The sequence below is a fragment of the Eutrigla gurnardus genome, assembly GCF_963514095.1.
Source record: "Eutrigla gurnardus genome assembly, chromosome: 23".
Classification (NCBI taxonomy): Eukaryota; Metazoa; Chordata; class Actinopteri; order Perciformes; family Triglidae; genus Eutrigla; species Eutrigla gurnardus.
In genome coordinates this window covers 9844119-9871139 of record NC_139934.1, presented here as the reverse complement: position 1 = coordinate 9871139, position 27021 = coordinate 9844119, and the positions used below count along the sequence as shown (strand labels likewise).

The following is a 27021-nucleotide window of genomic DNA, read 5'->3' as shown; positions in this document are numbered from 1 at the left end:
GGGGGGGGAAACTTCACACGGTGGTTCCCCTCCAAATTTTCTCCCAGCAGGCACCAGGAGTGCGCCCGGATTAAAACAACGTGCCTTGACAAACTCACATTAACAGATGTTTTCACACCTCAGGGTCGGCGTGAACTCCGGGCACGGCCAACCCTGCTAATGGTGTCACCTCTGCAAAGTTGAACACACTGTCATCAGCGGTGTGTCGCCCCGGCACAAAACATCTGTTCGGAGCTTAGTGATGAGTAAGAAGTGGGCTCATGGTGTAGGAGTGGCGGCGTTGGGATGTGGGGGCATTCGCGGTACGGCTCTGAAAAGCTCTGCATGGAAATAAGACATGCAGCACATTCTTTGACAAGCCCAAACATAAGGGGATCTGACAACAAAAGCGCGGCGTGCATCAGAACACCCATCATCACAAGACGCAGGGGAAACGAATCAGCGCAAACAGAGAATTATACAGCAGTTCCCCCCCTCAGCTGACTAGTACGACATAAATGAAACACATCAAAAGAAGCACGGGATTACATGTGTGTCGTTTGGACTCGGTGCGTGGGTCGCCGGAGCTATGTGTCTGAGCCTTTGTAATGTGCAGAGAAATAACAAGCGTCGGCTCATTCCTCTGCTCGCCACTGTGACGCACACCGACGACGGCCGTGGAAAAAGCAACAGAGCCACACGCACCCAGATCGGTCCGGGGCTCGGTCCACAACATGCAGCGAGGCCACATGCGTGGGGGTCAGCCGCAGGGGTCTGCTCCGAGCACTGATGGTGAGCTCCGAAATAAGTCTCACGGTGTCCTTGTGAGGCCAGATGCATGCGCTGAGAGCTTATCACGTTTTTTTTTTTGACTAAACTCGCCATGAGAACGGTCCCTCGGGAACATCCTTCACAACACTATATAAGTTAGAGAGAGCAGGAACACTTCAACCACTCGAGCTGCGGCCGCACACTGGAAACGCAGCAGCGAGGACTCGTTTAAGGTCAACGGCTTTGTGCAGTGCATATGCTTGATGTGCATTCACTCCGAAGCAGAGCACAGCCTTCAGGAGAGAAAAGATGTCCTCAGGCCTCGCTTTCTCATCCGTCTCTCCTGTCTGATGCGTAGGCTCCTCATAGAGAAGCTCTGACGCTTCAGTAAAAAAAACGCCAACATTTTGCAGATGTGCAAGAATTTCTCAGGACACACTTGGAAATGCCATTGGATGGGCTGTGGTTTGTGCACCTTTAGATCTCTGATTGTGAACCCGGGGTGAAGCCACGCCCTTGAAACAAGAGTCCAGGGCCAAGTGCTAGGTGAGGATCTAATTGACTTTTGGCGGCCATAAAACATTCCCCGTGGTGTTATTACCTGGAATGAATAGGGATAGCATGGCTTAAAAGCGCTCCGGGTAAAATGACTGCTCTTGATGATTAGATGCAGTCTGAATGAGCTGGATGCACCACGAGAACAGATCATTCTGATTCCGAAATACAGTGATAATATCTCCAGATATGAGCTCAGATATTATCAGTGTGTTTGTCTGCCAACATCCCAGCACAGAAATGCCATATATATATATAGATATATATATATATATAAAATCTATATACATGTCTTCATTATTGTCTTGTTATCCACTTTTCTTAATGGGTAAGACACCAAACCAAACTCAGCTGTAAAGTCAGTCTTTCATCCATTTTCTTTCAACAGTCGACATGTCGGGGCTTGATAATGCCGTTTCACCTGCATGTTCGGGCCGGCGTTTCTGACATTACCGATATGAGAGAAACATATCAGGCCGGTCTGAGCTTGCCCTAGCAGCTCCTGGTGGAGTGTGTGGAGTCCAGTTTTCACGTGTGCACAATATGTAACGAAGCAAACTCAAGGTGTAAGAAAGAGGATCAGCATACAATACTAGAAGTGTGAAAACATCCAGCTCCAGCCAATGTTGTTTGCTTCCTCATAATAAGTGTAAAATAGAAAACCGATTACAACAGCCTGACACTTCTCAGTCCTTTACATGTTCATGTATCATATATAACATATGACACAGCTTGGAAAACAACCACTTTCTGGGGATATTCCTGGACCCAGAAGTAATTATACTGTTGACAGATGCAAGCTAATTTTCCAACTGCTGGGAAGTCCTAACCATAGCAACTAAATATAATGGAACACATCACCAAAACCAACCCAAAAGACACGGTGAGGGGATCTCTGCACATTAGCCGACTTGGAGCACAGAAACGGAAATATGCGATTTGTTTAAAAGTTTATCGCTTCAGAAGACACGCTGCCCCAAATGAGTCAGAACCCAAACCGGTTTCTTGCAATCTGAACACACAGTTAGGATTGAAAGAAGGCATAAAAGTTAGGCTATGCAACTTTTATAGCCGTAATCGTGGGGCTGTACATCTGGGGTAGACCTGTGTGTCGGGACAATCCCTTAAGTGTGTTGGGAGGATCCTGAGATGATCTTCATCGAGTACAACGCGCAGTCTGCGGGTGTGTCCGCATGTGACTGTGACTAACATACACACAAAGCAGTGTGTAGTTTATTTTCGGTCTGGGTTTTGTGTCTGTCCGTGTGCTCTCGGAGCCTTTATGAGTTGTGGGCACGGTCCAGCGTGCATGCGGTTTTTGTGAATATGAATCAGCGTGCATGAGTAATGCATGCATGCCAGAGAGTTCCCCGGCAACAATAATATGAGAAAATGTGAGCACGATATTCAGTGCAGTGCAGCAGTGTTCATTAGCGAGGCCAAACAAACAGGACCGCGCCTCTGGCCCACACAAAGACCACTTTGTGAGCCACCCCGTGCCACAAGTTCAGCAGCAAACGTGGAGTTCAAGGCAACGGAAATGAAAGGTTAGAAAAAAAAAGAGCTGGAAGTGGTGCAGAATGAGAAAGGGGGATGGTTCAACTGAAAGGCCGCATTAATGCAGCAGACCAATGAAAACCACTGATCTATTTTGCAACAACTTTTGTGAAAGCTGAACAATGGCAACATGAATCATATTAGAAGCTTAAAAAAATATCAATGTTCCGATTCAAATCACGCAATAAAAATAACAGAAATTTAAATCAGTGAAAAAGAAACAAACGTGGTGCCTACCTCAAGGTCATCCAGCGATCTGGCCAGGCTGATGCGTTTGGCAGAGTGGCGTTTTGAGGCACGAGCAACACCCAGACCCCAAAACCTGGAGCCCTGTGAGAATAAAGGAGAGACAGATGAGCAAGGACACAGATACCAATATTGTACACAGCATCATCAACACCCTTATCCTTGTATAGTATTTTATTCTGGCTTTAATCTTGCATAACTATGTGAATTAATGGATAGTCAGTCGACAAGGGTCCAAGTTACTTCATTTACATTCAACTCAATTATCATTGTACATAACTCTACTCTATATTTAGCGAATACATCTTAGCAGCTATATTTATGCTCTGAATGTCGTTTATTGCTTATTAAGTCTGAAGTGTAACAGATAATCACCTCTTTTATACATATAATGGGCACACAGTCCTCTCTGACAACATGCAGATTGCTCACAGGTTAACCTGTACTTCTACGATCCTGTTTTCAACAGTACAGAGATGCATGATACTTAGCGCTAATTTCACAGTCTAACTGTCAAAAATTTCCACGAGAGATCAGACAGAACCCCCCCATGGTTTGCCGACTATGATCACTTTAGAAAAGATGAAGCGGTTTCACCAGCCGCCCCCATTCTTATGATTGGAGCGGCTGTGTCTAATGTCTGAACGAGAGTTAAGAATTGCAGATAATTACCTCGGCATGACACGGGGCTCTACCCTGTAATTTGCTTGGCTTCCTGTGCAAGATTGTCTCCTTTCTGATCTAATGCAGGACACAGTCTGCTTCTGATTTATAAACAAAGCAAAATAACTTTGCTTATATAAAAGGTTGAAGCACCGATGAATACTTTAAAAAGAAGTTTATAGAAAAAGATTTTTGCGGTGCAGTAGAAATATGTTTTATCTGGTTCCTGTCCTGTCTTTTGACCACATGTCGGGGGGTCTACATTCCTGGATATTGATTTTTAGAAACCGGCATGTTTTGCATAATTGTCAACTCATTGCTTTCATCCCCGTGGCTGGGAGAAATAAATACATTCAGAGACGCTGCATACACATGGATTTCCTGAGGGACTCTCATTTCCGGGACTTTATGGACATACAGGGCCATCTTGTGGGCAGAGAGGACAGTAGCATATTAAAAATATCAGTTCACTCTCTCTGTGCGTTTATGACAATGACATCATTGACCTAAAACAGGTGCTTTTTGAGTTAAATTCGGCACCAAACGACCATTGAAAAAGTGGTGTTGTGTTTCATTTGAGGTGCCACCAGAAACTAACACCCCCTCAGTGTCTGGAAAGTCAACTCTGTGTGACCATTTAATACTTCCTGTGTCTCTGCGTTAAACACGAATGAAGTGCAGAAACAGATGTCTCAGCAGGACTGCGCTTACAATGGAACTATTTCATGTCACTGTGTCAGGATTTCTCATTAACATGTGGCTTTAAAGGACACAGTTTGAGTAAAAACAAGACTCGGCAGTATCCCAAATCCAATAATAGAAACATACACACAAATCAAGCTTCAAGGTAAATAGCATAGGTATGCAAATGTTTTCACATTCTGGATGATCAAAGCAAGATTGTGATTTATTCATGTATTCAAACTGCAGCACAAATTGCAGAGCAATTTTATTTTTTTAAGCTGGTTCCCCATTTATGTTACCAAGTGAAAATGGCATTGACTAATTGGATAAAACATATTTCTACTGCACCGAATCATGTTTGTCTTGTTAGACTTCTCCAATATTCGCCTTTGTTCTAATGAATTATTGGATATTTTCTACCTCAGGCTTCTAAAAATAAAATAGACTAATAGAATCATTGTTTAGTTCATGCATCCTTTAACTAGGATAATAAGTGAGTCATATTTCATTAGACGGTGGGAGGGAACCACATAATTAAACCACAGGTCACCTGTGTGACAAACCTGGTCGATACTTCATCTACTATGACAAATGTGCAGATTTCAGCTTTAAAATGTAAAAAGAAAGTGTCTTACTAACATTTTTGGTACCACCATCTTTCCGCTGTTTCTCTCTCTGTTCAAGAAACTGTTTGGTCCATTCGTCTCTGGGAGGGAGCATCATGACCTCTGCTGAGCAGTACCTGTCTGAGGGGATCTGGCTCATGGGGGGAGGCAGGTTATTTGCACAGGAGGACATACTGTTGGTCACATGAAGCTCAGGATCGCTGCTTAGGACCTTAGGCCACTTTGGCTTTGAGAACCACCTTTGGCTATTCCTTAGATGGTCTCCAAAGGAGTTTCCTTTTTTCCCAAAAGGCAGAGGAGGTGGTGGGGGCTTAAACTGGAACTCGAGCCTGGGTGGAGGACCTCCATAAAAGCTGTGAAGAGAATCAGGGCCAGGTAGTGACTCTGAAAGGGAATGTGTGCTGGCACTGTTCTCCGGATTCAGTTTTTGGCCATTCTTGGAGAGGTTTATTGGGGTGAGGTCTTCAGTCAGAGGATAATCCCATGGACAGCTGGGGAGGTGGGTCCCAGGGTGGTTTCCGATGGCAGAAGGGAAATCCCTGTCCGCTCTCTCCTCGGGGGGTGATGCATTTCCAATTCCACTGTCCCCATTGCTGCTGGCGCTGCCTTGTTTGCCTGTGCTGCCGATCTCCTTGGCCTGCTGCTGAGCCTCCATGTCCAGTTTGGCTCGAAGCCTCTCCACAGCCTCCCCCAGGTCACTGTACAGGACTGTGACAAAGTGAAGGACATCTGGGGGAGTCTGAGGGAATTCCAGGCACCCCAAGGCATCTGGATCCTGAGTGCAGTCAAAGCCAAAGCGTCCAGCAATACCCATATGGTCCTCATGATTCCCCAGCTCTGGGTCGATGAAGAAAACATGGCAGGAGGCCCGTAGAGGACCATCGTCAGGTATCTGGCCATCGATGATATGTGCTGTGGTGACCAGGCATAAAAAACGTGGATCTTCAGCACACACGGCCCCCAAAACCAGGTTCTCAGCGGGCAAGGCTGCCAACACAGCTCCCGAGTCATCGCAAAGTCGGATGCAGTCAAACATGATCTTCATCATCACCAGAGTATGGGTACTCTGCTCCGTTCCTAACAGTCGTATCCGCTCCCGAATGGCTTGTAAACAGTCCTCCTCTGATTGTGTCGTGTTTAAAATCAGCTCCGTTGAGCTCAGGTAGCCCACCACCAAGGTCATATTTAACATACTCCAGTCTGGATTAGCTTCGTCCGTGTCTGTAAACACAGAGTCCGTGTCCCCCACTCCGGACGAGTCCTCCTTTTGCTTCTCAGCTAAAGAGTTCCACTGCTGCGACCACTGCGACATGTCAGGCTCTGACACGGGCCTCTGTTTGCTGCCGAGTGCACGGCTTGAGGTAAAGGAGGAATTGCTCGTATCGCATGAGATCGTTCGGAGAACACCCGCCTTTTGGAAAATCCCATTTTTCTGGCCGATCCCAAATTTTGCATCATTAAGAATGGGGTTCCCCATGATGCGGCTTGCAGCGTGCACCACCAACTGCAGGGGTCCTCTGCAGCTGCCAATCAACTGCACCACAGTCTCGTGCAAAGCGGTGGACACGTCACTCCCATTGATGGCCATGATGTGGTCGCCCTGTTTGAGCCCCAAAACGTCTGCAGGACTTCCCTCCATGATGCCGCTCAACACACACGGCCTCTGTCCCGAAATTGTAAAGCCATATCCTGCCCGACCACGGACGAGCTCCACACCCCTCAGCTCACCGGCGGCGTTTAAGTCCAGACGCCTCCTCGCGCCCTCAGGCTGCCCCTGGATCCTCATCTTTTGTTGTCGGCTGCTGTGAGATCCAGTGTGTGGGAACTGAAACAGTTGCAGGTTGCCAACACTATTGTGTTGTTGTCATCCTGCAGTCACGCAAAGTGGGCAGAACAGGGAGAAATTAAATTGAAAAGCAGTTACAAAAAACATAAGAATACACAGAATACAGGATGGCACAATAATTCAGCTAAACAGCTTTCAACCGAGACATGGAGACTTATTTTAATTATTGCTTAATCTGACAAATCCCTAGGCAAATAATAAAATTATCTTGTTAAAAAATAGTGGAAAAAATAACATCACAGATTCCCAGTATTATGTCCAAACAACAAAGTATTTAGCTTACAGCCATTTGAGACTAAATATAGCAACAACAAAAAAAAATCACATTTTTTCTTGTAATCAGCAATAAAGGCTTTTGTAATTTAATAAATCATCAAATGTATTTATTATTTTCTGGTAATCAACTAATTATTATAGTATTATAGTTTACTGATATATTATAGTATTATTGTATACTTCTTGTTAACATAATTTGTTACACACACAATTGTGAATACACTTTGCAACAGAAACACTTTAAAGCAAAAAAAAAATAATAATAAAAAAATGAGGCAGGTGTTTCTCCAGCCTTTTTTTTTTTTTTTAACTCGAACTAAAGTAAATTAAAAGCCAAATAAAACACCGATATCAATCTTATTTAAGCAATTACCTGTCAGGGATACGACACAAACAGCCTTTATGCCCCAAACACAGCTTGCAAAGCCCCCACCCCCCAAAAAACAGAGTGCCAGCTGGCTCTCCGCTCACCAGCAACACTTTAATGACAACCAGGCACTCTAGTTTCGGTCAACCACCGTTTCTAAATGTTACAACCACGCGAGTCACACATTTTCTACAGAAACACCTGACGAATTCGTGTGGCGCTCTTTGTTTTGTACCAGTTATAAAAGAAGCATTTAGCTTAAAGCGAAGCTACGCTAAATGCGAAACTATCGCCACAACGAGGCTGTTAAGACTTTTAAAATCACCTTTTACGGGAGAAGAAAGTTCCAGAGACGCTCCCGCGGATTCACGATAACGCTGCCAGAAGTCCAAACGTTTACATTTTTTACATTCCGCGTATATTTTTTCCTTCTTCTTCTTCTTCTTCTTTTTTTTTTTACAACTCAAAAGCAGTATTTCCCGTGATTCAGTTGACCATATGGAACCGCGCGAGGACACCACCCTCCTCCATTCGCCAACGCGGAGACCACAAAAGCGTCTTTGATTGTAACCATGACAGCGTAACGTCTCCGGAACACGTGACCTCCCTTTCAGGCCAATCACCACGCACGTCGCGTTCAATATTCAAACGAGTGGAGTGACGCTATTGGCTGACAGTTGGCAGTCAAGGAAATCGAATTTAAAAGCTTAGCGTTTTAATATGTTCTTTCTTTTTCTAAAAAACGCCCTATAATATGGAAATAGTGCGACTTAAACCACATTTTAATGATCTGTAACCACCGTCGATATGCCTCACACATATTTAATGCTTATAAGTCCTCAATATAATGTAAACAAATACAAGTCTTACCTAAATGATTTTTCTGTTACTGTCTCTCAATCAGGTTGCATGGAGGTCTCCAGCCACCTGCCTGTCTTCCTCACTGGAGCAGCAGCAGCACTCGACTGTGGATTGTCTGTAAACAATAACTCTCTGGTCAAAGGGCTGCAACGGTTGCACACACAGTGACATCATAGCTTTATGACACACGTGCAGCAGCAGCAGCCTACACATAAGCCAAAAAAAGAGGGTTTGAAAAAGGATCTATATAATTACTGATGAATAGCCTCATGCTTTTTTGACATGATGCAATTTGTTGTTGTTTTTTTGTATAGTTTTTGGTAACAAGAAATAATATTTTATTTACATGAGGTGGTGACTTCCACAGAGTCGGTGTAGTGTGCGATGAGGCTAACTTAATCCCCAGTTTTTCCAAATCCTCTTAAAATAAGTTGAAAGGCAAAGACCTTAACATTTTCCTTATATCGTGCCCTACCTTCTGTGTATTTTTGCACGTCAGTGATTACTGTGCAGTCACAATGAGAGACAATAAATGGGTGAGAGTGTGTGTTATTTTATTCAGCAGGAAGGCAAATAAGGACATAACGTCTTTGCATATTAAAGCATTGAAATAAGCATTGAAAATGCTTATTTATTTTTGGGACTTATCTGATTCTAAAAGCATAATGCCATCCACGATTAATCTATTTAAGTGTTTGTTATTTGTCCTCAGTTCAATTAGTGTGCAGGCAGAGAGCTAATTTGTGATGAATTTGCTATGTATGAATAGACGAATGAGTCAGTGGACACAGTATTTATTGGATTTGTGGGGCAGTTGGATTGTGTTGCCATTTGCTGACTTCAAAAACAACTCAAATTCTGGTTCATAATGCTACAAAAAACAAAAAAAAAGTGACGAGATAAGTCTGCTGTTCCCACAGTGATTTTAATATGTACTTGACAAATTATCAAGACAGAAGTTCTGATACAGCTGTTCTACATTGGGGTAGATGCTTAAGTGTCAGCATATGTCATGTTTATTAACGTGGTCCATTCACGATATTCAGGCTGGAAAACCTTCACAAATCAAAACAGCAGTTTTGTACCCGTCTGCAATCATTAGAGCTACACTTTGACATACGCAACACGCTAAACCCTAAAAATCTTCCATATCGAAATGAAATACAAAATAAATATACTTTATTCTTGCTTCAACAAGGCTATAGGTGAGGCAAGACCGTGATCCCTCCCAGACCGCCGTAATCCTCCCACTTCATGGCTTCACTGGATCTTTGGCCCCGCTCTGACCCCACGACCCTGACGCGGCAGAGGGAGGCTGGATCATCTTCTCCAGGAGGTTCATCATGCGCTCCTGCAGCTGCAGACACTGGACCTGCAGGAGGTTCTGTTGGTGCATGGCTCGACGGACCTCCCTGCACGTTTCCTCTATGGCCCGACTCGACCTCTTCTGTTGCTGTAACATGGCCTGCATCACCCGCAGTTTCTTTCTCTTCATGGTCACTTTGTTTGCATGTCTTTTCCTGGCTGAAGTAGGGTGAGAGCTGGGGAACAGAGAATGGACCTTTATGAGAGCACCCTTGTCATAAGAGATCATGCAAGAGGTCAGTGTTAGTCCTTCGATCCAAAACAGTTTTTTGATCAGCAACCCTCACCCAAAGCCGTAAATCCCAGAACTAAAGTATCAACATTATTTTAATATTGAACTAACCCAATAAGCATTGGTGCAAAAGCCAAAATATCACTCAATATATAATATGACTCAAAGTAAATGTTTTACCGTAGCTATGCTAAACACCAAACCAGAGATCCAAAGGTTAAACTAGGTAAAGATAATCAAATATAAGTCAGCCTTGGCTAAGGTCAAATCCTTTCCCCCCTTCCCCCTGTTATGTAATTTACTAAAGCTAAATTTAGTTATTTCCCTCCAGTTGTTTCCTGTAATTGAATTTCAACATCAAAGTGATCTAGTTTATCATCCAAGGCAGCAGCTAAAGATGTAACTTGCCTAGCTTAGCAGAATAGTAGCAACTCTTACCTTTTTACTATTTTTATTTACTACAGTTCAGGGTCATTATCAAGGAAACTAAAGGTTTCTCCCAAAATGTCCTTCTGTTGTAAAATCTAAAACTTTTCTCTAAGGAGACAACTTGAAACCCCTCAACCCTAGTCGTTTCAGCAGTCGTTCACCGCCCTTTGTTGTGCAGATCAAGACGTGAGCAATTAGGCCCCATCAGTCACAAATCCTACTGCTCTCAGTCACAACCTTTGGCCTTCCTCAGCAAACAATTCACCGAGATGGTTTTAACCCATCACAGTCACGTGGTGATAGGTGGCTGTGTGGTGAATCAAATTATTGTCATGTGATCCTATCAATGCATTATATTAAATGAAATTATCCAATATCTTATAATAATGCAATATAAATCTCTCCATCAGCTGAGGAAAACGACCAGCTATGGCTAAAAGCTAACCAAACGTTTTTACCACTTCTTTAAAACACATTGATCAGTAGTTCCTGTTACCTGGAGCCCTGCGTCTCGCTGTCAGAGCTCAAAGAGTCCAGCTCTTGTTTGATCTCCATCTCATCTGAGGAGCCGGTGTACTCTGGCAGGAAGCCTATCGCTCCCTCCTCCGACTGGGGCAGGTCTGTGGACTGGGAGGAAGTGGAGGGAACTGCAGCGGAGGCCTGGAACTCCACAGAGTTCACCCGTCCGTTCTCCAGCGGCTTGGAGAGGATCTTCTCGATGGCCTTGTAGTACGGCCAGTCCGGCGTCTCCCCGCTTTCACCAGCTACGGCTTTCAGTCGCCTGTTAGATAAAAAAAAAAGAGACATTAACAATCATGCAACAGCCGGAGTTTGAAGTCGTACCTCTGATTTGGGCATTCGGTCTACTTGCCTGTACTGAAACGACATGTTGGTGATTTTCATCTTGATCTCCTCTTTGAAACGCTGCTCTCCGGTCAGCTGGAAGAACCTCTGGGACATCTTCTCGTAAACCTTGGCGTTCCTCTTGCTTATTTTCAGTTCATGGTGGTGTTCCTCCCACACGTACAGGAGGGCCTTCATTTCGCCGTCGGTCCAGTTCGGGGCCCGCCTGTGTTTCTCACTGTGACCCGCCATGAGGTAGCTGAAACCGTCCTCCGTTGCCATTTTTTTGTTTCGTTTTTGTTGAAATGGCGTCTCTTGGCCCACGCCGGCTGTGTTTGCAGAAACAGGATCTTTTTGGTGGTGGTTTGAAAGTCTTTTACTGTGCTAGGAGCTGTGTTGAGTCAGCGAGGTAGTGATACATGCGAGCAGGCACAGGCACACACACACACACACACACAGCTTCCTGACTGTGCCCTTCCCCCTAGCCTCGCTGAAAGAGGACTCAAAATGGGGCCTAAGGCGGGAGAGGAATCCGGTTAAAAGCTTTTAGTGGAGCGTGATGTCACTGTGACATCAAGTTGCCCTGGCAACAGCGCAGGGAGGCAGTGCACTTCGTTTTCCCTCCCTCTCCTCTAACCACTCCTCTCCGCTCTCCTTTTCCCCTCCACTTTGCTCCGCTGGCAGCACAAAAAGCTTTTAGCTGAAAGGCGGCAGTGTGAGCGCATGAGATCGCTGACAGTTTTGAAATATGAGCCTCTGGGGACAGAAGGGGGGAAGGGAGGGGGGGTGTTTCCCTGGCAACAAGGCACTGGGTTTGGTCGTCAGCCAACTCGCTGCTCCATTTAAAAGCTTTTAATAATAGACAATGCATTTTTGGGACGGGAGAGGGAGGATTTGTTTTATGTGGTGCGATGTAGACGAGAGGAAAACATTCTCAATCTGCAGTTTAGACCTAAAAGGAAGCAAAAGCCTTTCAGCGAGACACCGTGAAATGCTTTGGGTGGAGGTAACAGACAAAATGGCAACATGTGGTGATCGACCTGCTCCGTAATCTGTAATCAGCTTTCTATTCATGGGTTTGAGAAAGAAAGGAGGGGGTTTCTCTGGCCAATTGGAGACCCCTCCCCCATTCCGATCCCAGCAAGGGGTGGATCTCCGTCTACCCCCACCTCACTCACCCTAATCTGCCATGTTATATGCATTCATGTCCCTTTGTCTCTTGCTTGACTTCTCTCATTCTCCCCCTCTGTTTTCCCATCTTTCTTTCAAAAGGACACACTGTATTTTACACAAATAAACAGACAGGAAAAATACATAAAAAAATCTTCCCCTGAAATATTTTTGCGCAAAAAGAGATATATGGTAGGAAAAAAAGACAACACAGAAATGATGCGCTAACACGAGCCCACCCTCACTTCATCATTATTAGTGCCACTAGTTGCTCTTATTCCGGCTTAACACAGTCCGGGTCTGATTAGACCTGTACCCCATCTGCTCCTCGCTAACCTGACAAGCGACTGGTGCATTTTCATACAAATTGGCATCTGCCACATAAGACAAATATTAAGCTTTGCCATTACAGTAATAGAAGGGCAAATGAAAGTTGTGTGAACGGGTGTGTGTGTGTCTCAAAAGGTGAATGGTCTTTGGGGTATCATGCTCATATGTATTGCTTTTTGACTTCTTTAAAGTAAAATAATATTTGTATAGTGTTGTGATTGCTTTAAATTGCCTTAAATAAGACATAAAGTGAGCCTTACATGCTTATGTTGAGATAAACAGCATACTGCATGTCTATTTCAATATCATGACTAAATCCTATTACCGGGGTCCATTATAATTGTGTTTAATTATCTCATCATTTTTGTCTTTCATTAAAGTGGAAGTAATCCAGGCTCCTAAACCAGGAGCCAGACTAATCTACAGATAAACTGGTCATGTAACGCTCATGTCTTGAAAGTCTGTCATGTACCCACGTCTATAAAATCCCACCACATTGTGAAAATCTAACTATATGACGGGCTAAACAGGATCTTTTTTCCATGAGCATTTTATAGATTTCTAATTTCATCTCTCATAATGAAAGAAAATGTAATTTAAAGTTTGCAATGCGACCACTGAACAGTTTTACAACTGTAAAAGAAGTAGTTTTAATCAGTGCAAATAGATTATGTCAGTGTGGTACAGCAGGATATCAAGGCTAAATAAATGTAGTGTAACAAACATACACAAGCACACACAGCACTTGACCAGAAGTGCTATGGGGGCCAATGTTAGCTGATGTTAGCAAACAGATTCCTCTCTAGTTACACCATGTTTTAGTAGTTTAGTGTTGTCTATCTGGACTCAGTCTGCTGTTTATCAAAAGTCACATAATCTTATTTTAAAGGTTCGAAATTCAGAGCATACTGAGCCTGCAGCTAGCAGCTAACAGTGCTAACAGAGACAACGATGTTTACCTGAAGGGGAACCAGAGGTTGAGCTGTCCTGCGCTGCCTCTGTCCAGCAGGGGGAGCTTAGCATGAAAGCACGAAGGAATTAGGTAGCTAGCTAACAAGCGAGCTGCTAAATGAGTAAAATTAGTAAAAACACTTCTCCGTTCAGCCTTCTGTGCAAACAGTGGGCTCAGCAGTGATGATAAAGGATGTTAGCTGGAGGCTAAGCTGAATTATCAACCTTTTTTCTCCATCTCAGCCCCAACAACATTTCCGATGTGCAAGTTGAGCCCACTGCTCTGGAGGTGATTTGTGTTTCCTTGTTTATCCTCCAGCTAAAGCCGCAACTTAAACTTAAACAAACATTACATTAATAAACCTTACATAATTTAAAGGAGTAAAGTTCTGACCTCTCTTTCAACCTTAGAAAAACGTTTAATGCAAATTTTGTGCACATAAAACACATACATACAGTACAGTGCATACGTAAAGTATCATAAAGTATAAATGCTTTTAATGTTGGCCTACATTAGTATGTCAACACATACTTTTGTACATCTCGTCTATCGTACCTCATAATAAACCGGTTCAAACTGACTGGACAACTTTGGCCAAAGCTGGATCCGCAACAAGAGTCTTCTGCACCTGCTCCTGGCAAAAACTACGTATGACGAAAAAAACAACAGATGAGCACATTTTTGTAGTGTGATTAGAGCATTTGAGGCTGGTGTGTGTGTGTGTCCTACACAATAATACAGTAGATACAAGCTGTCCAGTTCATTTTGATACTAAGTAGAGAGCTCTGTGCAAGTCTGAGCTCAGGCAGGAGGAGGTCTAATCCTAGCTTTTTGGGTATTTACTCCTCCTGAAGGGGGGGGGGGGGGGGGTAATCCATGGTAGCTTTTCCTCTATCAGTCCGTAACATTAATGCAGATACAAGAAGACATAGAAAGCTATTTAATGCACCCATGCTCTGAGGGCAGAACAATTAAGGAATGTCAGCTTGTGAACCTATCAAATACAAAATACTGAAAATATTTTTTTTTAAAGAACTGGGGGCTGGTATATGGCATATAAAGTGTCAGGCAAACTCTGGTACACCAGCAGCTTATCTTAACTTCCCCCACACCCCAAAAACAATGCAAAGAAACACACCATATAAAACGAAATGCCTAATTAAAATATAAAAAACATGATTGAATGGAAACAATATTATATATCAAGTATCCGTAATGTACAATAATACAGTAGAATAAAAACCAAACCTAAAAAGGAATGTCGTTCTGGAAAAGTACCACTAGAGGTCAGCAAATATTCATGCTCAGATATCCAGTTATACGGTTGAAATGTTTATCTGCAATGACGAGTCTCTTCCGCTTGTGGACTAACACGTGAAAACGACTTGCAAACCTCCACTTCTCTGTTTAACCTCCTTTCTGTTCCACATAGCAGCAGCGGCAGCGGTGGCAAAAAACGCTTCATCGATTCAGCAAAATTCACCATAGTTACATTCTTGAAATTAAGTCTCACAGTATAAATGACGTGTTTTTTTTTTGTTGTCGTTTTCTTTTTTTATCTAACACTGACTTGTATGTGCACAGTGGTCTCAAATGTCTCACTGAATAACATCTGACACTGTTACTGCATCGAGAGAGAGAAACAAAAAAAAATGATTTCCCATGTATCGAAACTGACTCATGCAGTCATAAGAGAAATTTTATATTTTCAGCTAATTCTGCTGAAAACAATTTCTGTCACGTTCCTGTAACGAGTTCTGCTTTTTTTCATTGTTTTCCAACCGTGTCCGGTGGTGAAAAGTTCTCTCTGCTCATTTTGTTTTTTTTTTAAATCAGTCTGTCCAGCTGTGGATCCCTTTCCCGGGGATCTTGTGTTGTAAATCCCGTGTCTTCAGTGTTTTTTGAATGTTCAGTCTCTGGGCAGGCACTCTTCTTCGGTGATGCCCTGAGCCTTGAGCTCCTCCAGAACGTTGTCCAGGTGACCCGGGTCGGGGTAGCCGTGGCCCGTCAGGTTGGAGCCGAACTCCGTCTTGTGGTGCACCTCGTTCCAGATGACTGTGTCCGACTCGCCGGTGGTGCTGGATGTGCCCACGGAGAAAATGAGCCGGCGGTCCCACGCTACCAGCAGAAGCCTCAGAACCTGGAATGAAAGAAACGATGATCATCACAGAATTCAGTCAAATTCGCAAACCATACAGGAAGACTGTAGAGAGCAGTTCACATTTACCTTGCGCCCCTTCTCACTGTCAGGGAGGTAGCAGTGTCTGGGGAACCCGCGGGCAGTGAAGGGTTTGCCTGGATTTGGGTGCTCTGGGCCCTAAACCGCGAAAAGGTCATCACATCAGCTAATGCAACAAAAAAAAACAACAACACTTCCTGCATCATTTAGACGTCGGTGTCATGCAAGCATGGGTGAGAATCTACCTGGATACCAGGAGGGATGTTATAAATGATCCGGATGGTTTTGCAGTCCGGGTGGCCGGGTAGCGAGTGGGGGATGACGTGGTACTCCATCTTGCCCGGGGGCTGGTTGCCCGTCTTGACCCCGTAAATGGTCTTGCAGGTGGGACACTGCAGGCTGCCGTCTTTGTTGCCGTTGTTGTACATGGCGACCAGGCACTGGAGGTGGTACTGGTGACCACACTGTGCCAGGCGGCCGACCGACTCGGCCCTGGAGATGCCGCCCACGCCGGGGCCCTTGTAGCCGGACGGTCCGGCCAAGGCCTCCATGCAGATGGTGCAGTCCTGAGATGGGAAGACAAGTGCGATTTTTAGATTTTTGTTATAGACGTGCGCTTTGCTTATGTTGACTTTTTAACACAGGTATTTTCAAATGAATTAAATACAAATAATCAAGAAGGAGAGCCCACCTCCTCTGGAGGATTGCGGACCTTCTGAAGGTACCTCTTCACCACCTCCTCAGGGGTCTTTCCTGCGAGACGGGAACATAAAGTATGATCTGTTTACATACAAAAATGCACATGATAGGTAACAAGAGCACAAGACTTATTCATCAAACCCACCTTTACGAGCCTGCTTCTTGGTGGTCTTGCGACAGCAGTGGCCCAGACCGGGGACCGGTTTGATGTCACTCTTGCTGACAGGCGGAGGATGAAGCACCAGCTTGGGAGGGCGGGTCAGGCAGACAGGAAGTCCTGCTGCACTCATGAGGATGCCTGTAATGCCTTGAAGCGGCCAGCAGAGGGGGAATGTTAGACATTGTATCTGGGGTTTACTTTATCCAGGGAATTATCTATGAACCATACAGGTTATATATATATATGATATATATGGGGCTGAATGTCATTAATTGTGGTGTCTACAGGGCAGTAACTCAGTGCAGAGTGAAACTTTATTTAAAGAGCAAAGATCAAAGTCTTAAAAGCAGATTTATTTTGAAGAATGTCAATCAAATATGAGGGGGAAAAAGGGGTTGAAGCAGCATATTTACCCGCCAGTGCAGGGTGTACAGGGCTCGATCCATTCAGGTTCTTCACTGGAACAGTTGGCACTCTGCAACACAAGAAAACATTATTAACCTACAGACTGCTGACACACTAAAAGCAGACTGGCCCCGGTCACCTCAACCTAGATTCATGGCGTCAGATGAGTCACATGTGAACAGTTGGGATGACACGCGGCGTACGTGAGCTTCGAGCTCAACCCATGTCAGCGGGCTAAGGAGCTTTCGCCGAGTCATGCCGAGGAAACAAAAACAGATGCAGGTAGGACTTCCTGCTGCGTGGGGGCTTAAGATTAGGATGCACATGGCAGTATTATCCCCACCTGGCACACAAGTTATTTTGCCATTTGCTGTGTGGGTACAGCTAATACAACACTTATCAAGAACCCAGGAGGAACAATATTTGATGAACTCGAAAATGAAGGCCTTTCCACTTAAAACGAGGTCACATAAACCAAGGAAGCTTTGATTTTATACAGAAATTAGGCATCACCATCCATTTTTAATTTTCAAACCAACACAAGGACGAACTACAGCTTTAATCAGCTGAACAAAAATATATCTTTGTAATAGTAAAGATGCCCTACCAAGGAATCTCTGCCGCCTGTGTGTTATCCGGTGTAGTTCACACTTGCTTTTTCAAACTTTCCATTTGGACACGCAACACATTCAATATGAATAACCTTGGAATCAACCAGCAGACTGCTCACACATGGGTTCAACATGTACCCCGTCGCTGCTCTCACATCCCCAAAAACCATCGCTGAAAGTCTCCAAATGGCCGTTATTTGGATAAACTGACCACACGCTGCAAATCTAAAGTTACTATTATTACTAAATAAAGTGACACATCAACTGTACCTCTGCTCATTAACAGGCAAAACACATGATAATCACTCTTACTATCCAGAGGTGCGTACTTACGGTCTGCCAATTCTGATAATAGTCATTTTTCCTGCTTGAAAGCGTCCAAAGACCGACTCAAGATGTCCCAGCAATAACACGCGTGTGTCCCTGTCTCTCTCCTCCTCTTGTATGCTGGTGTCAGGTCCTCCGTCCTCCTTTTATAGGGCTAATCCACCTTGTTTCCATCTGTTGACTAAACTCTTGGCCGGAGATTCGTCACAGCGGGGATTACCTGTCCGTGACCATGTCACACGGTCAGGTTGCCGTAGCGCTGACTGGTTGATGTTCGACATCCCAGCTGCCATCCCAACCTCCGATGTGCCGTTCACAGTTACGTCAATCAAAGCAACCCGTTAATGTTGTCCCATGACTGTAAGTGCAATGTTAACAACAAACAAGGCCCTTCATATGGAACAGCTACACTCTGACTACCTTGTGGAGGTATTTGCATGAATCTATTTGTCTTTTATGTATTTCATGAACTCAGCCCACCCTATACCCTTTATGTATTTATGCAGTTCCATCTTACTGACACAGTATTGTTGCCATTAAAGTTATGGTTCGGAGTGAAATGCACCCTAGGTAATTTCCACCATGACGTGCAACCAAACACCCCTTCGGAAGCATTTTTAGCGATGGTCAACATTAGTCAAGATAGCCGCTATCAGCCGAATGGCTTAGTACTAGCGCTATGGTACAGAGGGTATATCTCGTAAATTACCCCACTAATAATGCATGGAATGTTACCAAACTTCTGCAGTAGTACACATAGGGTCTGTACTCACAAAACGAGGCATTTGAAAGTTTGTAAGTACACCAGGAGTTTATTTAAATGAACACTTGCCTGATAGCTTCTATCCTCGGCTACTAACGCTAACTAACGCTACCGCAGCGTAGACGCTACTTCTAAATGTTTATAAATGCTTGTATTATCAGGTCAACACTTGTCAACACTTGTTAACCTGATAATACAAGCATTTATAAAAACTCAGCGAAACGTTTTCATACTCTCGCGTGAAACTCGCGTCACGGCATCGGCTGGGTAAACACGGAAGTGGCGTCTACGCTGCGGTAGCGTTAGCGGCCGAGGATAGAAGCTATCAGGCAAGTGTTCTTTTAAATAAACTCCTGGTATACTTACAAACTTTCAAATGCCTCGTTTTGTGAGTACAGACACTATGTGTACTACTGCAGAAGTTTGGTAACATTCCATGCATTATTAGTGGGGTAATTTACGAGATATACAAAATGTACTATAGCGCTAGTACTAAGCCATTCAGCTGATAGCGGCTATCTTGACCAATGCTGACCATCGCTAAAAATGCTTCCGAGGGGGTGTTTGGCTGGATGTCATGGTGGAAATTACCTAGGGTGCATTTTACTCCGAACCATCACTTTAAGCCTCTCCTCTTGGTTTGTGAGATGGGAATTAAAAGAACCTGCACACGTCATTATTTTTTAACAAATAAGGCTTTCCCTTGGAATAATTGTCTCTCTCCACCTACATTATTTATTGTTATTTAATTTCAGTTCATTTCGTTATGCATTTTTCTTTTTAACCTTCATATGATTTGTTTTTATATTTGCTCTACTTGCATCTGTCTTGTTGTGAGTATATTTCATGTTTTATAAAGCACACGGTACTGCTTTACCATAGATTATGTCTCAGACTAAAACTTTAAATTGGTATCATGACTGCGGTGCTCCTTTTTGACTTGTAATAGTTTAGAAGAAATGGCTGTATACCAGTTAATGGTTAATCAATTGACTGACAGTAATGGTGAAAAACAAAGCCTCTTTTTTGGGCAACATATTTAAAACTTACTGTAACGACTGAATAAAATGCTATCTGATCCCTGTTTATATAAAAGGGAAGAAATAAGGTAATATAGGCTTGTGTTCTGGTATAAACAGTGACAGCGACAATAGATTTCTGCTTGGTGTTTTCCTTCACTTGAAGATCCCCTGCATCCTTACAAATTCCGTGACAACACAGAAACACGCACACTAAAGTGTTGCTAAACTGTGCGCTCCCTGGACCCGACAATCTGCTTACTCTGCATTCTGTTACTATTGGTCTGTTTGCCAGCGAGGCCGAGCGTCACAGCCGTAGTATCGGCTCCCTGCGTGCCATACGTGATTCACAAAGTCACAAAAAAAACAAAAACAGTGCTGGCCGACTGGGTCAAACCTGAGCATGAATCAAATTGACATCTTGGTGCCATGTGATCGTACGGGATTAAAGGAAGGTGAGGGGGGAAAAGCAGAGAAAGGACGGGGGAAACAAGAGGAGTGTCAATTGGTCACGTTTCTTTAATCCCCGGCTAATCTAGCGGCATTAGAGTCGTCTCCATCTGGACCGCTGGACGATGGAAACCCACAAGCTGCAGCATATGGCGACACACACATTTACGTGGACTTCGAAATCAAACCCGGAGCAGTGAGAGCAGAAAAACGTCACAACAGGTGTGTGTGGACTTTCGTCACTGTGATAATCTGTGACGCCTTGCAACCCCTTTAACGCGTTTACGTGGAAACCATCTGCTCCGTTTCACTGCAGGCTCACAACATAACAATAACACATTATTCCATCTACTCCACGTAGAATCATAATATAGTACAAGCTATTAATATCGCTGTCAGTATCTAGTCATCTCTTCCTCATTTTGATCTGTGTGGTTGTAGTTAGTTTGACGCTCATTATATGAAGTATTCGATCTTTTAAAGGTTACATATCTGCACGATGCATCTTTTACTTCCTTGTGCTGGTTTGAAACTTCGCTTTACAGGATCAATAATGTTAATCTGACCTTATCTTGACTCATAAATTATTGAATTTTAGAAACCCTGGTACAGGTTCTGTTCAAACTGCGAAAAAGCATTACAATTAGCTGGACAATGGCAGACAGGTACAGTTAGCAACCAGCTGGTGAACAAAGTATAATAATATTTGATCATGGATCACAATTTAAAAAAAACACTCACAATGGAATTTCTATTGTTGGGATAATCTTAAAAATATCTTCACCAGTGACATGACAGAGCTAGTTCGCTATCATGGTAGAAAAGGGAAAAAATAGAGCCTGATTTAAAGAAATACAGGCTAAATAAACCCACGTTATTTAAAAATGTATGCAGGGACACCTTATGATATATGATTATCTGATTTGAGATTATTTTATGGTGAAAAAGTGTGTTTTTTTTAACAAAATGTAAAGTGATTCCAGTATGTTTTAGTGCCATTTTAAGAGTTTAAAGCGTATTCTGCCTGCTGCTCCAGTACCCGTGTGGTCCCGTTATTAATTTAGGGATGAGGCAAAAAGAGGATGACAGCAGCAGCGCTTAGGGATGCTGGGAGGAAATAGGAGGAGGGAGGAGCAGCAGAGGGCTGAGCAGAGAATCCCAGGCTGATGGGATCAGAGAGACTCCTGATCTGTGACGTCGGCCGTTGTACCGTCAGCAGCAGCTGAAAGAATGGGTCGGTCGCACAGATCACCTGACACAAAACACACAGATTACTGAGGCGAGAATATTAAACCTGTGGTGTTGTGTCCGCTATTAATCTGAGGTTTAGCCGGATTGCTTCGGGAAATTGTGGTCGTCTCTCTGGAGCAATGTCGGCTTTGCTCGCATGAAATTCTCTCCAGCATGGGGGTCATTTTTTTCAATGTTTAATCACAGGACAAGCTGCTCTGTGCGGATCTGCCAAAGTGACTGCATGTGTTTGATTCATGTGGGAAGTTATACTTGAGGCAAACGCATAACCAGCAGAATCCAGATCACTCACAGTGAGACAGAACAGTTGTGAGGGAAATGTTCAAAAACAGAAAGGCTATAATTGGAATCGGATGTAACAACGTGAAGCGTGCTCACAACGAGGAGCCAAAAGAGAACCAGCTGCAAAAAGAGCAAGGAATCCTAAAATAAGTAAGGAACAGCAGTGCAACTTGGTCCAAATTTCATCTGGGGAACCACTCTACAACACTGACCACAGATATCTTGCTAACCAGCGCCCTCTGCCTGTGACACCTGCATACTTCGGTCATTAACACTGATGATAACAACTGTTTAAGGATGTAAAAAGCTGCTTTGTATGAAGATGTCTAATAACTAGTAAACAATATTGCACCTACTCCTCCCTCATTAATAAAGGCGGGGGTGCTACTTTTGTGTTGATGACAGGCTTTAAAGCAAATGTTACATAGTGGCCAAACGGTGGAATTACAACTTACCAGGCTGTCATGTGACGTCATTGGGCCCTTAAAAGACCTTTTCTCATAAACAGACAGTGGAATAGAGATGTTTTTTTATGTTTTTAAGGTAAATCAACTTCCCACTACGAACACTTCCATTGCATGATTTAAACTTCAATGGTTGAAATATTTTATAGGAAGAAAAGATGATTGGATTCTGGTGTACAAATATGAAGAAATTGTTATTTTTGTTGCATATATTGTTAAATAGGTGCGTAATATGACCAGGGGTTTGATCTTAAATGGTTAAAAATACTTTTTTTTTTTTTAATTTCTCCACTTTCAGGAACACGAAACACCCCGGCAATATGTTGCTTCTGTCACCAAACGTTCAACCTTATTCCCAGTGGATAACATCTGCTAGTTTAACCAGTGACACGACTGGAAGCACTTCTATTAAAAAGGTAGTGTAGCACCTGAGGGAGGAGATTTTATGTGGAGATTGTGCTCAGAATGAAGACGAACTGGTGGAAATATCAAGCATTCCATATCGATGGGGAAATCCCAGATGTTACAGACCAATTCCAGATGTGGTTTGTTAAGTAAAACCTGTGGCGTGTCTTTTTTTTTTTACAATCAGCCCATGTTTTAAATGTGAGGTTTTGACCCCCCAAAAAGTTATCCAGATAACTCAAGCTCCCTACATATTCATAACCACAAATGCATCTCCAGGTTTATCTGATTTCTCCCCAAGAGACTAATTAATTACATGAAAACCATATACAAACTATGTACTGTATCTACGTGTGTGTAACTGTGTCTGTTAAACCATCATTAAGCGGTCGCATGACGAATGTCTGGAATGTGAAACACCCGTGAGACCTTGTTCAGTGTGAATGCTCGTCATTGTTTGCTCCGTTGACATGAACGAGCCCGAATCCTGACGGACTTTGTCGCAAAGATTAAAAGCTGATGAACGCTAATGAGCGCTGGTGTCAGACAACGTCTAATGAGGGCCTCAAACAAATTGGAAAGTCCTCTCTAAATTGATTGTCTTGCATTTCTTGTTTAGTTGCAGTAGTTTCATATGCAGCAGATGGATAGGGGGTGTAGTCACATCAAAGAACTACAACTACTAGTACTACTATTCCTGAGGTTTCCTTACCTTTTCTTGGAGCATAGAACATTTCTATTTGGACTATGCTGATATGGTGTACTCACCCAGAGGCAATAAGGGCGCGTGACTGAGCCATGGCGATGCGCTGCAGTGCGGGTCGGCTCAGCCCTGCCAGGCTGGACCGGGGCGGCAGAGGGGCGGCGCAGGCGGCGGCGCCGGACGAAGACACCGGACCCAGGACGCGGGCGGAAGGCGAGGGCGTGCAGGTGGAGGCGGCCGTGGAGATGAGTGGCAGGCCCGGAGCAGGCGCGGCGGGGGCGGGGCAGGGAGCGGAGAGCGAGGACGAGGTGGAGGGGTGAGGCGGGGAGGTGGCGGCAGATGAGAGTGTGGAAGGTGGAGCGGGGGGCGGTGGGGGAGGGGGGAGCGGTGGAGGAGGGGGACGGGTGGAGGAGATGGAGAGGGCGCCAGTGGCTGAGCCGAGGAGGGAGAGGGAGTGGGCGAAGCCTCCTCCGTAAGCCAGGCCGGCACTGCCAATGCCGCTGCCACCGACGACACCTAGACCTCCTGGACCACCCATCCCACCCACGCTGAAGCCACCTGTCGCCCCCACTATGGATGTCCTGTGGGGGGAGAATGACCGTGACAGGGTGGGCGGTCGAGGGAGGGTGAGTGAGTAGGACCCTCCTGGGACGGGGTAACTGCTGATTTTGGGACTAGGTGGCTTGGTCTGTGGTGGTCTCCGACCCAGAGTGTGGGCCGACATGGCGCCGGCCTTAACGCTCAGCACCAACATGCACTGCTGACAAGCGCACGGCTGTCCCAAGGACGTGATGGCGGAGGCGGGGAGCGCCCCACTGGGGTAAGCGCTCCCGTTGCCAGTCCCACTGCTGCTCATCCTGATCCCCATGCCCACGCCGGACACGTCCACGCCGAGCAGCCCGCCGTGGCTCGGCATGGACATGGGCCCCCAGGCGTGGTGGGATTTGGGCAGGGGCCCGGAGACCAGCGGGTAGGCCAGGTCGGAGCGGCGCTGGATGCGTCGGCAGCGCTGCGTCTGCCCGTTGATCTGGGTCATGCTCTCGAAGTCAATGAGGTAGCAGAAGCCCAGTGGCGCCAGGTCCAGCCACGGCTGCTGGCGGTCACGCGCTGCCTGGATGGCGATGCCCACCTCCGTGTCGTACGCCGTCCAACTGCCGGCGTCGTTCTCCCACTCCCACAACCAGCCTTGGCCCGGCGCCGAGGTGGGGTCGTAGAAGCTACGTCGTACCGGTCGAAGGGTACCTGGGGCAGGGGTTAGGAGGTCAGGAGGAGACAAGAGAGGCGTGCATGATTAAGATTTTGACACAGTGCAACACCTGTTGTGTCATAATGTGATTCAGTCATATTGTATTTGGACCACTTTGGAGAGATTTACTGGTTTTGATTTTACTCCAACTGTAAAGTTTGGTCATCTCTCCACCTCTGAACCACCGCCACGACGCTCGCTGGTGAGGCAAGTGGCCGACTGCGGCGCTTGTTGACTGAACAAGTGGATCGCAAACCCTAACAAATTCAACATGTCTGTGTTTGCTTGCTAAGAATTTGGGCTAGCAGGTTGCCCCTGGTAACAGCACACGGCGCTCTGAATTCCGATTGGCTGGCAGCCTTGATCCGACCCAAAGCTGGCTGTGTTTGCTTTCCCAGGGTGTCCAGAGAAACTCCACAGCCTTCGTAGCTGTGAGAGCCTTTTTTTCGCATATCAACTCCCGCGTCTGAGAGCCAAAAAAATAGGGCGCAAGCGTTTCTGAGGAGAAGATGATTAAGGATTTTAAGATGATGTAAATTCGACTGTCTATTTGTAATACATATAGCAAGACATCTCTGAAGCCCTCTCAAAAAAACAACAACCGAGATAATCTCATATATGACACAGCTCGCATAGCAACGATTACATATAAAGCTTTTGTACCATGTGTGGCACGGTATGCTTAGACACTTAACAAGACAACAAGGGGTTTCATTCATGAGATGCTGCTCCCATCGACCCCATTTTATCAATGACCTCAGACTCCTGAAATTCTTCTCCCCCTTCTCCTCCTCACCCTGTCTCCCATTTAGACTGGGGCACCCTGCCTACCTCCCAGGCCGGCTTCTGCTGGGTTTGGAAAACAAACTTCACAAAGGCTTTTGTCAGCCAGTGTGAGAGAGAGAGAGAGAGAGAGAGAGAGAGAGAGAGAGAGAGAGAGAGAGAGAGAGAGAGGGGAAATGTTGGGTTCTCTGCCAAAGTTAGACATCTGACAACTGACAATTCCTTGCTTTGTCTAGCCGCTCTGCTTGCCTCCCTTTTGTGAAGCTTTGACTTGTGAAAGATGATTTTTTAAGCTCATATTCTGCTGTAAAAGAGAGAGAGAGAGAGAGAGAGACAGAGAGAGAGAGAGAGAGAGAGAGTCGGTGTGCTGATGACAGTGTTTGCAGCAAAAACAAAAAATGTGTCTGTGCCTATGACTTGACACTTCAGCTGCTACTGTGGCCCTGTGTGCCACTTGCAAACACACACACACACACACACACACACACACACACACACACACACACACACACACACACACACACACACACACACACACACACACACACATGCCCGACCAGAATGACTCACTTCATAGCTGACACCTTTCAGTAGCACATCTTCCCTGTTCTGTCAATGAAATGTAACATAATACAGCAAAAACACACACACACACAAAATGCAACCTAGGGAGACAATATTGGGGAATTAGAATAATAGAATAAAAATATTGGCATCAATGTCACTGCTGCAGAAATAAGAAGCCACTTTGCAGCAAAACACTCCCACCAGGGCATCAAGCCTCTGGAGCAGAATCCACATTAAGGCAAAGCTAAAGTAGACACACAATAAAGAAATAGGCCTCCACCTTAGGCCCGGTTATACACCGTTAACAGTACACCCTCCGCCCCTGTGTGTGTGTGTGTGTGTGTGTGTGTGTGTGTGCGCGCGCGTCTCTCCGCTTCTCACCTGTGTCTTGTCGGAACTGGTGCATGGAATGCAAATCGATGATGTAGGGCGAGAGGCGAGAGTCCACCTGGCCGAGGACGACGCTACCACAGCGCGGGTCGCTCCGGATGACTGCCTCGATGTGATGACAGACAGCCGGGCTGTAGGGCCGCCAGCGTCCGTGCTCGTTCAGCCATTCCCATACCACCACGGCGGATGCTAGTAACATCCTACTCCTGCAGAAGGTGGAGGAGAAAAATGTAAAAAAAATAAATAAAAATAAAACAAACAACCTGCGGGGATGGTGGGCATTTAAAGACGCCCCGCTGCCGCTCCGCCGCGCATCCCTGCGCACAGCGGCGCTGCATCCATCTTGGACAGTTTGCAACCCAGATGTGTTTCCTATCTGTGGATATAAATATATATATATATATTTTTTTGTCATGACACTACATGCAAACTGTACCTTCCATGTTTGTAGTTTCGGTTACGCAGCAATTAGCAGGTCCCTTATTAATCACGCGGCGAGGACACAGAGAGTTTCAGGGCGCTTAAAAAAAAGCCTTGCAGTACGGTTGCATTTTACTCCCTATGC

General features: G+C 45.0%; 4 protein-coding genes across 4 annotated transcripts in view; all 4 read right to left on the bottom strand.

The window, feature by feature from the left end:
* Window positions 1-24655, bottom strand: part of LOC311009470 (regulator of G-protein signaling 12-like) — a 48753-nt gene extending 24098 nt beyond the window's left edge. Inside the window, exon 1 of the mRNA XM_084003661.1 lies at window positions 24646-24655. The gene's annotated coding sequence lies outside the window, so the exon portion shown is untranslated. The remainder of the gene's footprint in view (window positions 1-24645) is intronic.
* Window positions 113-8107, bottom strand: LOC311009121 (regulator of G-protein signaling 12-like; the record flags this gene model as incomplete). The annotated part of the gene is made up of 5 exons (XM_084003094.1): window positions 7896-8107; window positions 5095-6950; window positions 3100-3192; window positions 685-800; window positions 113-224 (listed from the first exon to the last, which is right to left on the bottom strand). The coding sequence occupies exons 2-5, from the start codon at window positions 6865-6867 to the stop codon at window positions 113-115; spliced, it is 2094 nt and encodes a 697-aa protein (XP_083859220.1). The 5' UTR covers window positions 6868-6950; window positions 7896-8107.
* Window positions 9345-11972, bottom strand: msantd1 (Myb/SANT-like DNA-binding domain containing 1). The gene is made up of 3 exons (XM_084003241.1): window positions 11329-11972; window positions 10954-11238; window positions 9345-9972 (listed from the first exon to the last, which is right to left on the bottom strand). Exons 1-3 carry the CDS (start codon window positions 11580-11582, stop codon window positions 9684-9686), a joined length of 828 nt encoding a protein of 275 aa, XP_083859367.1. The 5' UTR covers window positions 11583-11972; the 3' UTR covers window positions 9345-9683.
* dtx4a (deltex 4, E3 ubiquitin ligase a) lies at window positions 14157-27021 on the bottom strand. The gene is made up of 9 exons (XM_084003670.1): window positions 26893-27021; window positions 26448-26662; window positions 23536-24712; window positions 17204-17265; window positions 16776-16937; window positions 16623-16684; window positions 16177-16497; window positions 15980-16069; window positions 14157-15892 (listed from the first exon to the last, which is right to left on the bottom strand). The coding sequence occupies exons 2-9, from the start codon at window positions 26653-26655 to the stop codon at window positions 15662-15664; spliced, it is 2313 nt and encodes a 770-aa protein (XP_083859796.1). The 5' UTR covers window positions 26656-26662; window positions 26893-27021; the 3' UTR covers window positions 14157-15661.

Coding starts and splice junctions, on each gene's coding strand:
- msantd1 (XM_084003241.1), bottom strand. CDS start 11,582: ATGGCAACGGAGGACGGTTTCAGCTACCTCATGGCGGGTCACAGTGAG. Junction 11,239..11,328: donor AACATGTCGTTTCAGTACAG/GCAAGTAGACCG, acceptor TTTATCTAACAG/GCGACTGAAAGCCGTAGCTG. Junction 9,973..10,953: donor AGCGAGACGCAGGGCTCCAG/GTAACAGGAACT, acceptor TCTGTTCCCCAG/CTCTCACCCTACTTCAGCCA.
- dtx4a (XM_084003670.1), bottom strand. CDS start 26,655: ATGTTACTAGCATCCGCCGTGGTGGTATGGGAATGGCTGAACGAGCAC. Junction 16,938..17,203: donor TGTACACCCTGCACTGGCGG/GTAAATATGCTG, acceptor GGCCGCTTCAAG/GCATTACAGGCATCCTCATG. Junction 16,685..16,775: donor CAAGAAGCAGGCTCGTAAAG/GTGGGTTTGATG, acceptor CCCGTCTCGCAG/GAAAGACCCCTGAGGAGGTG.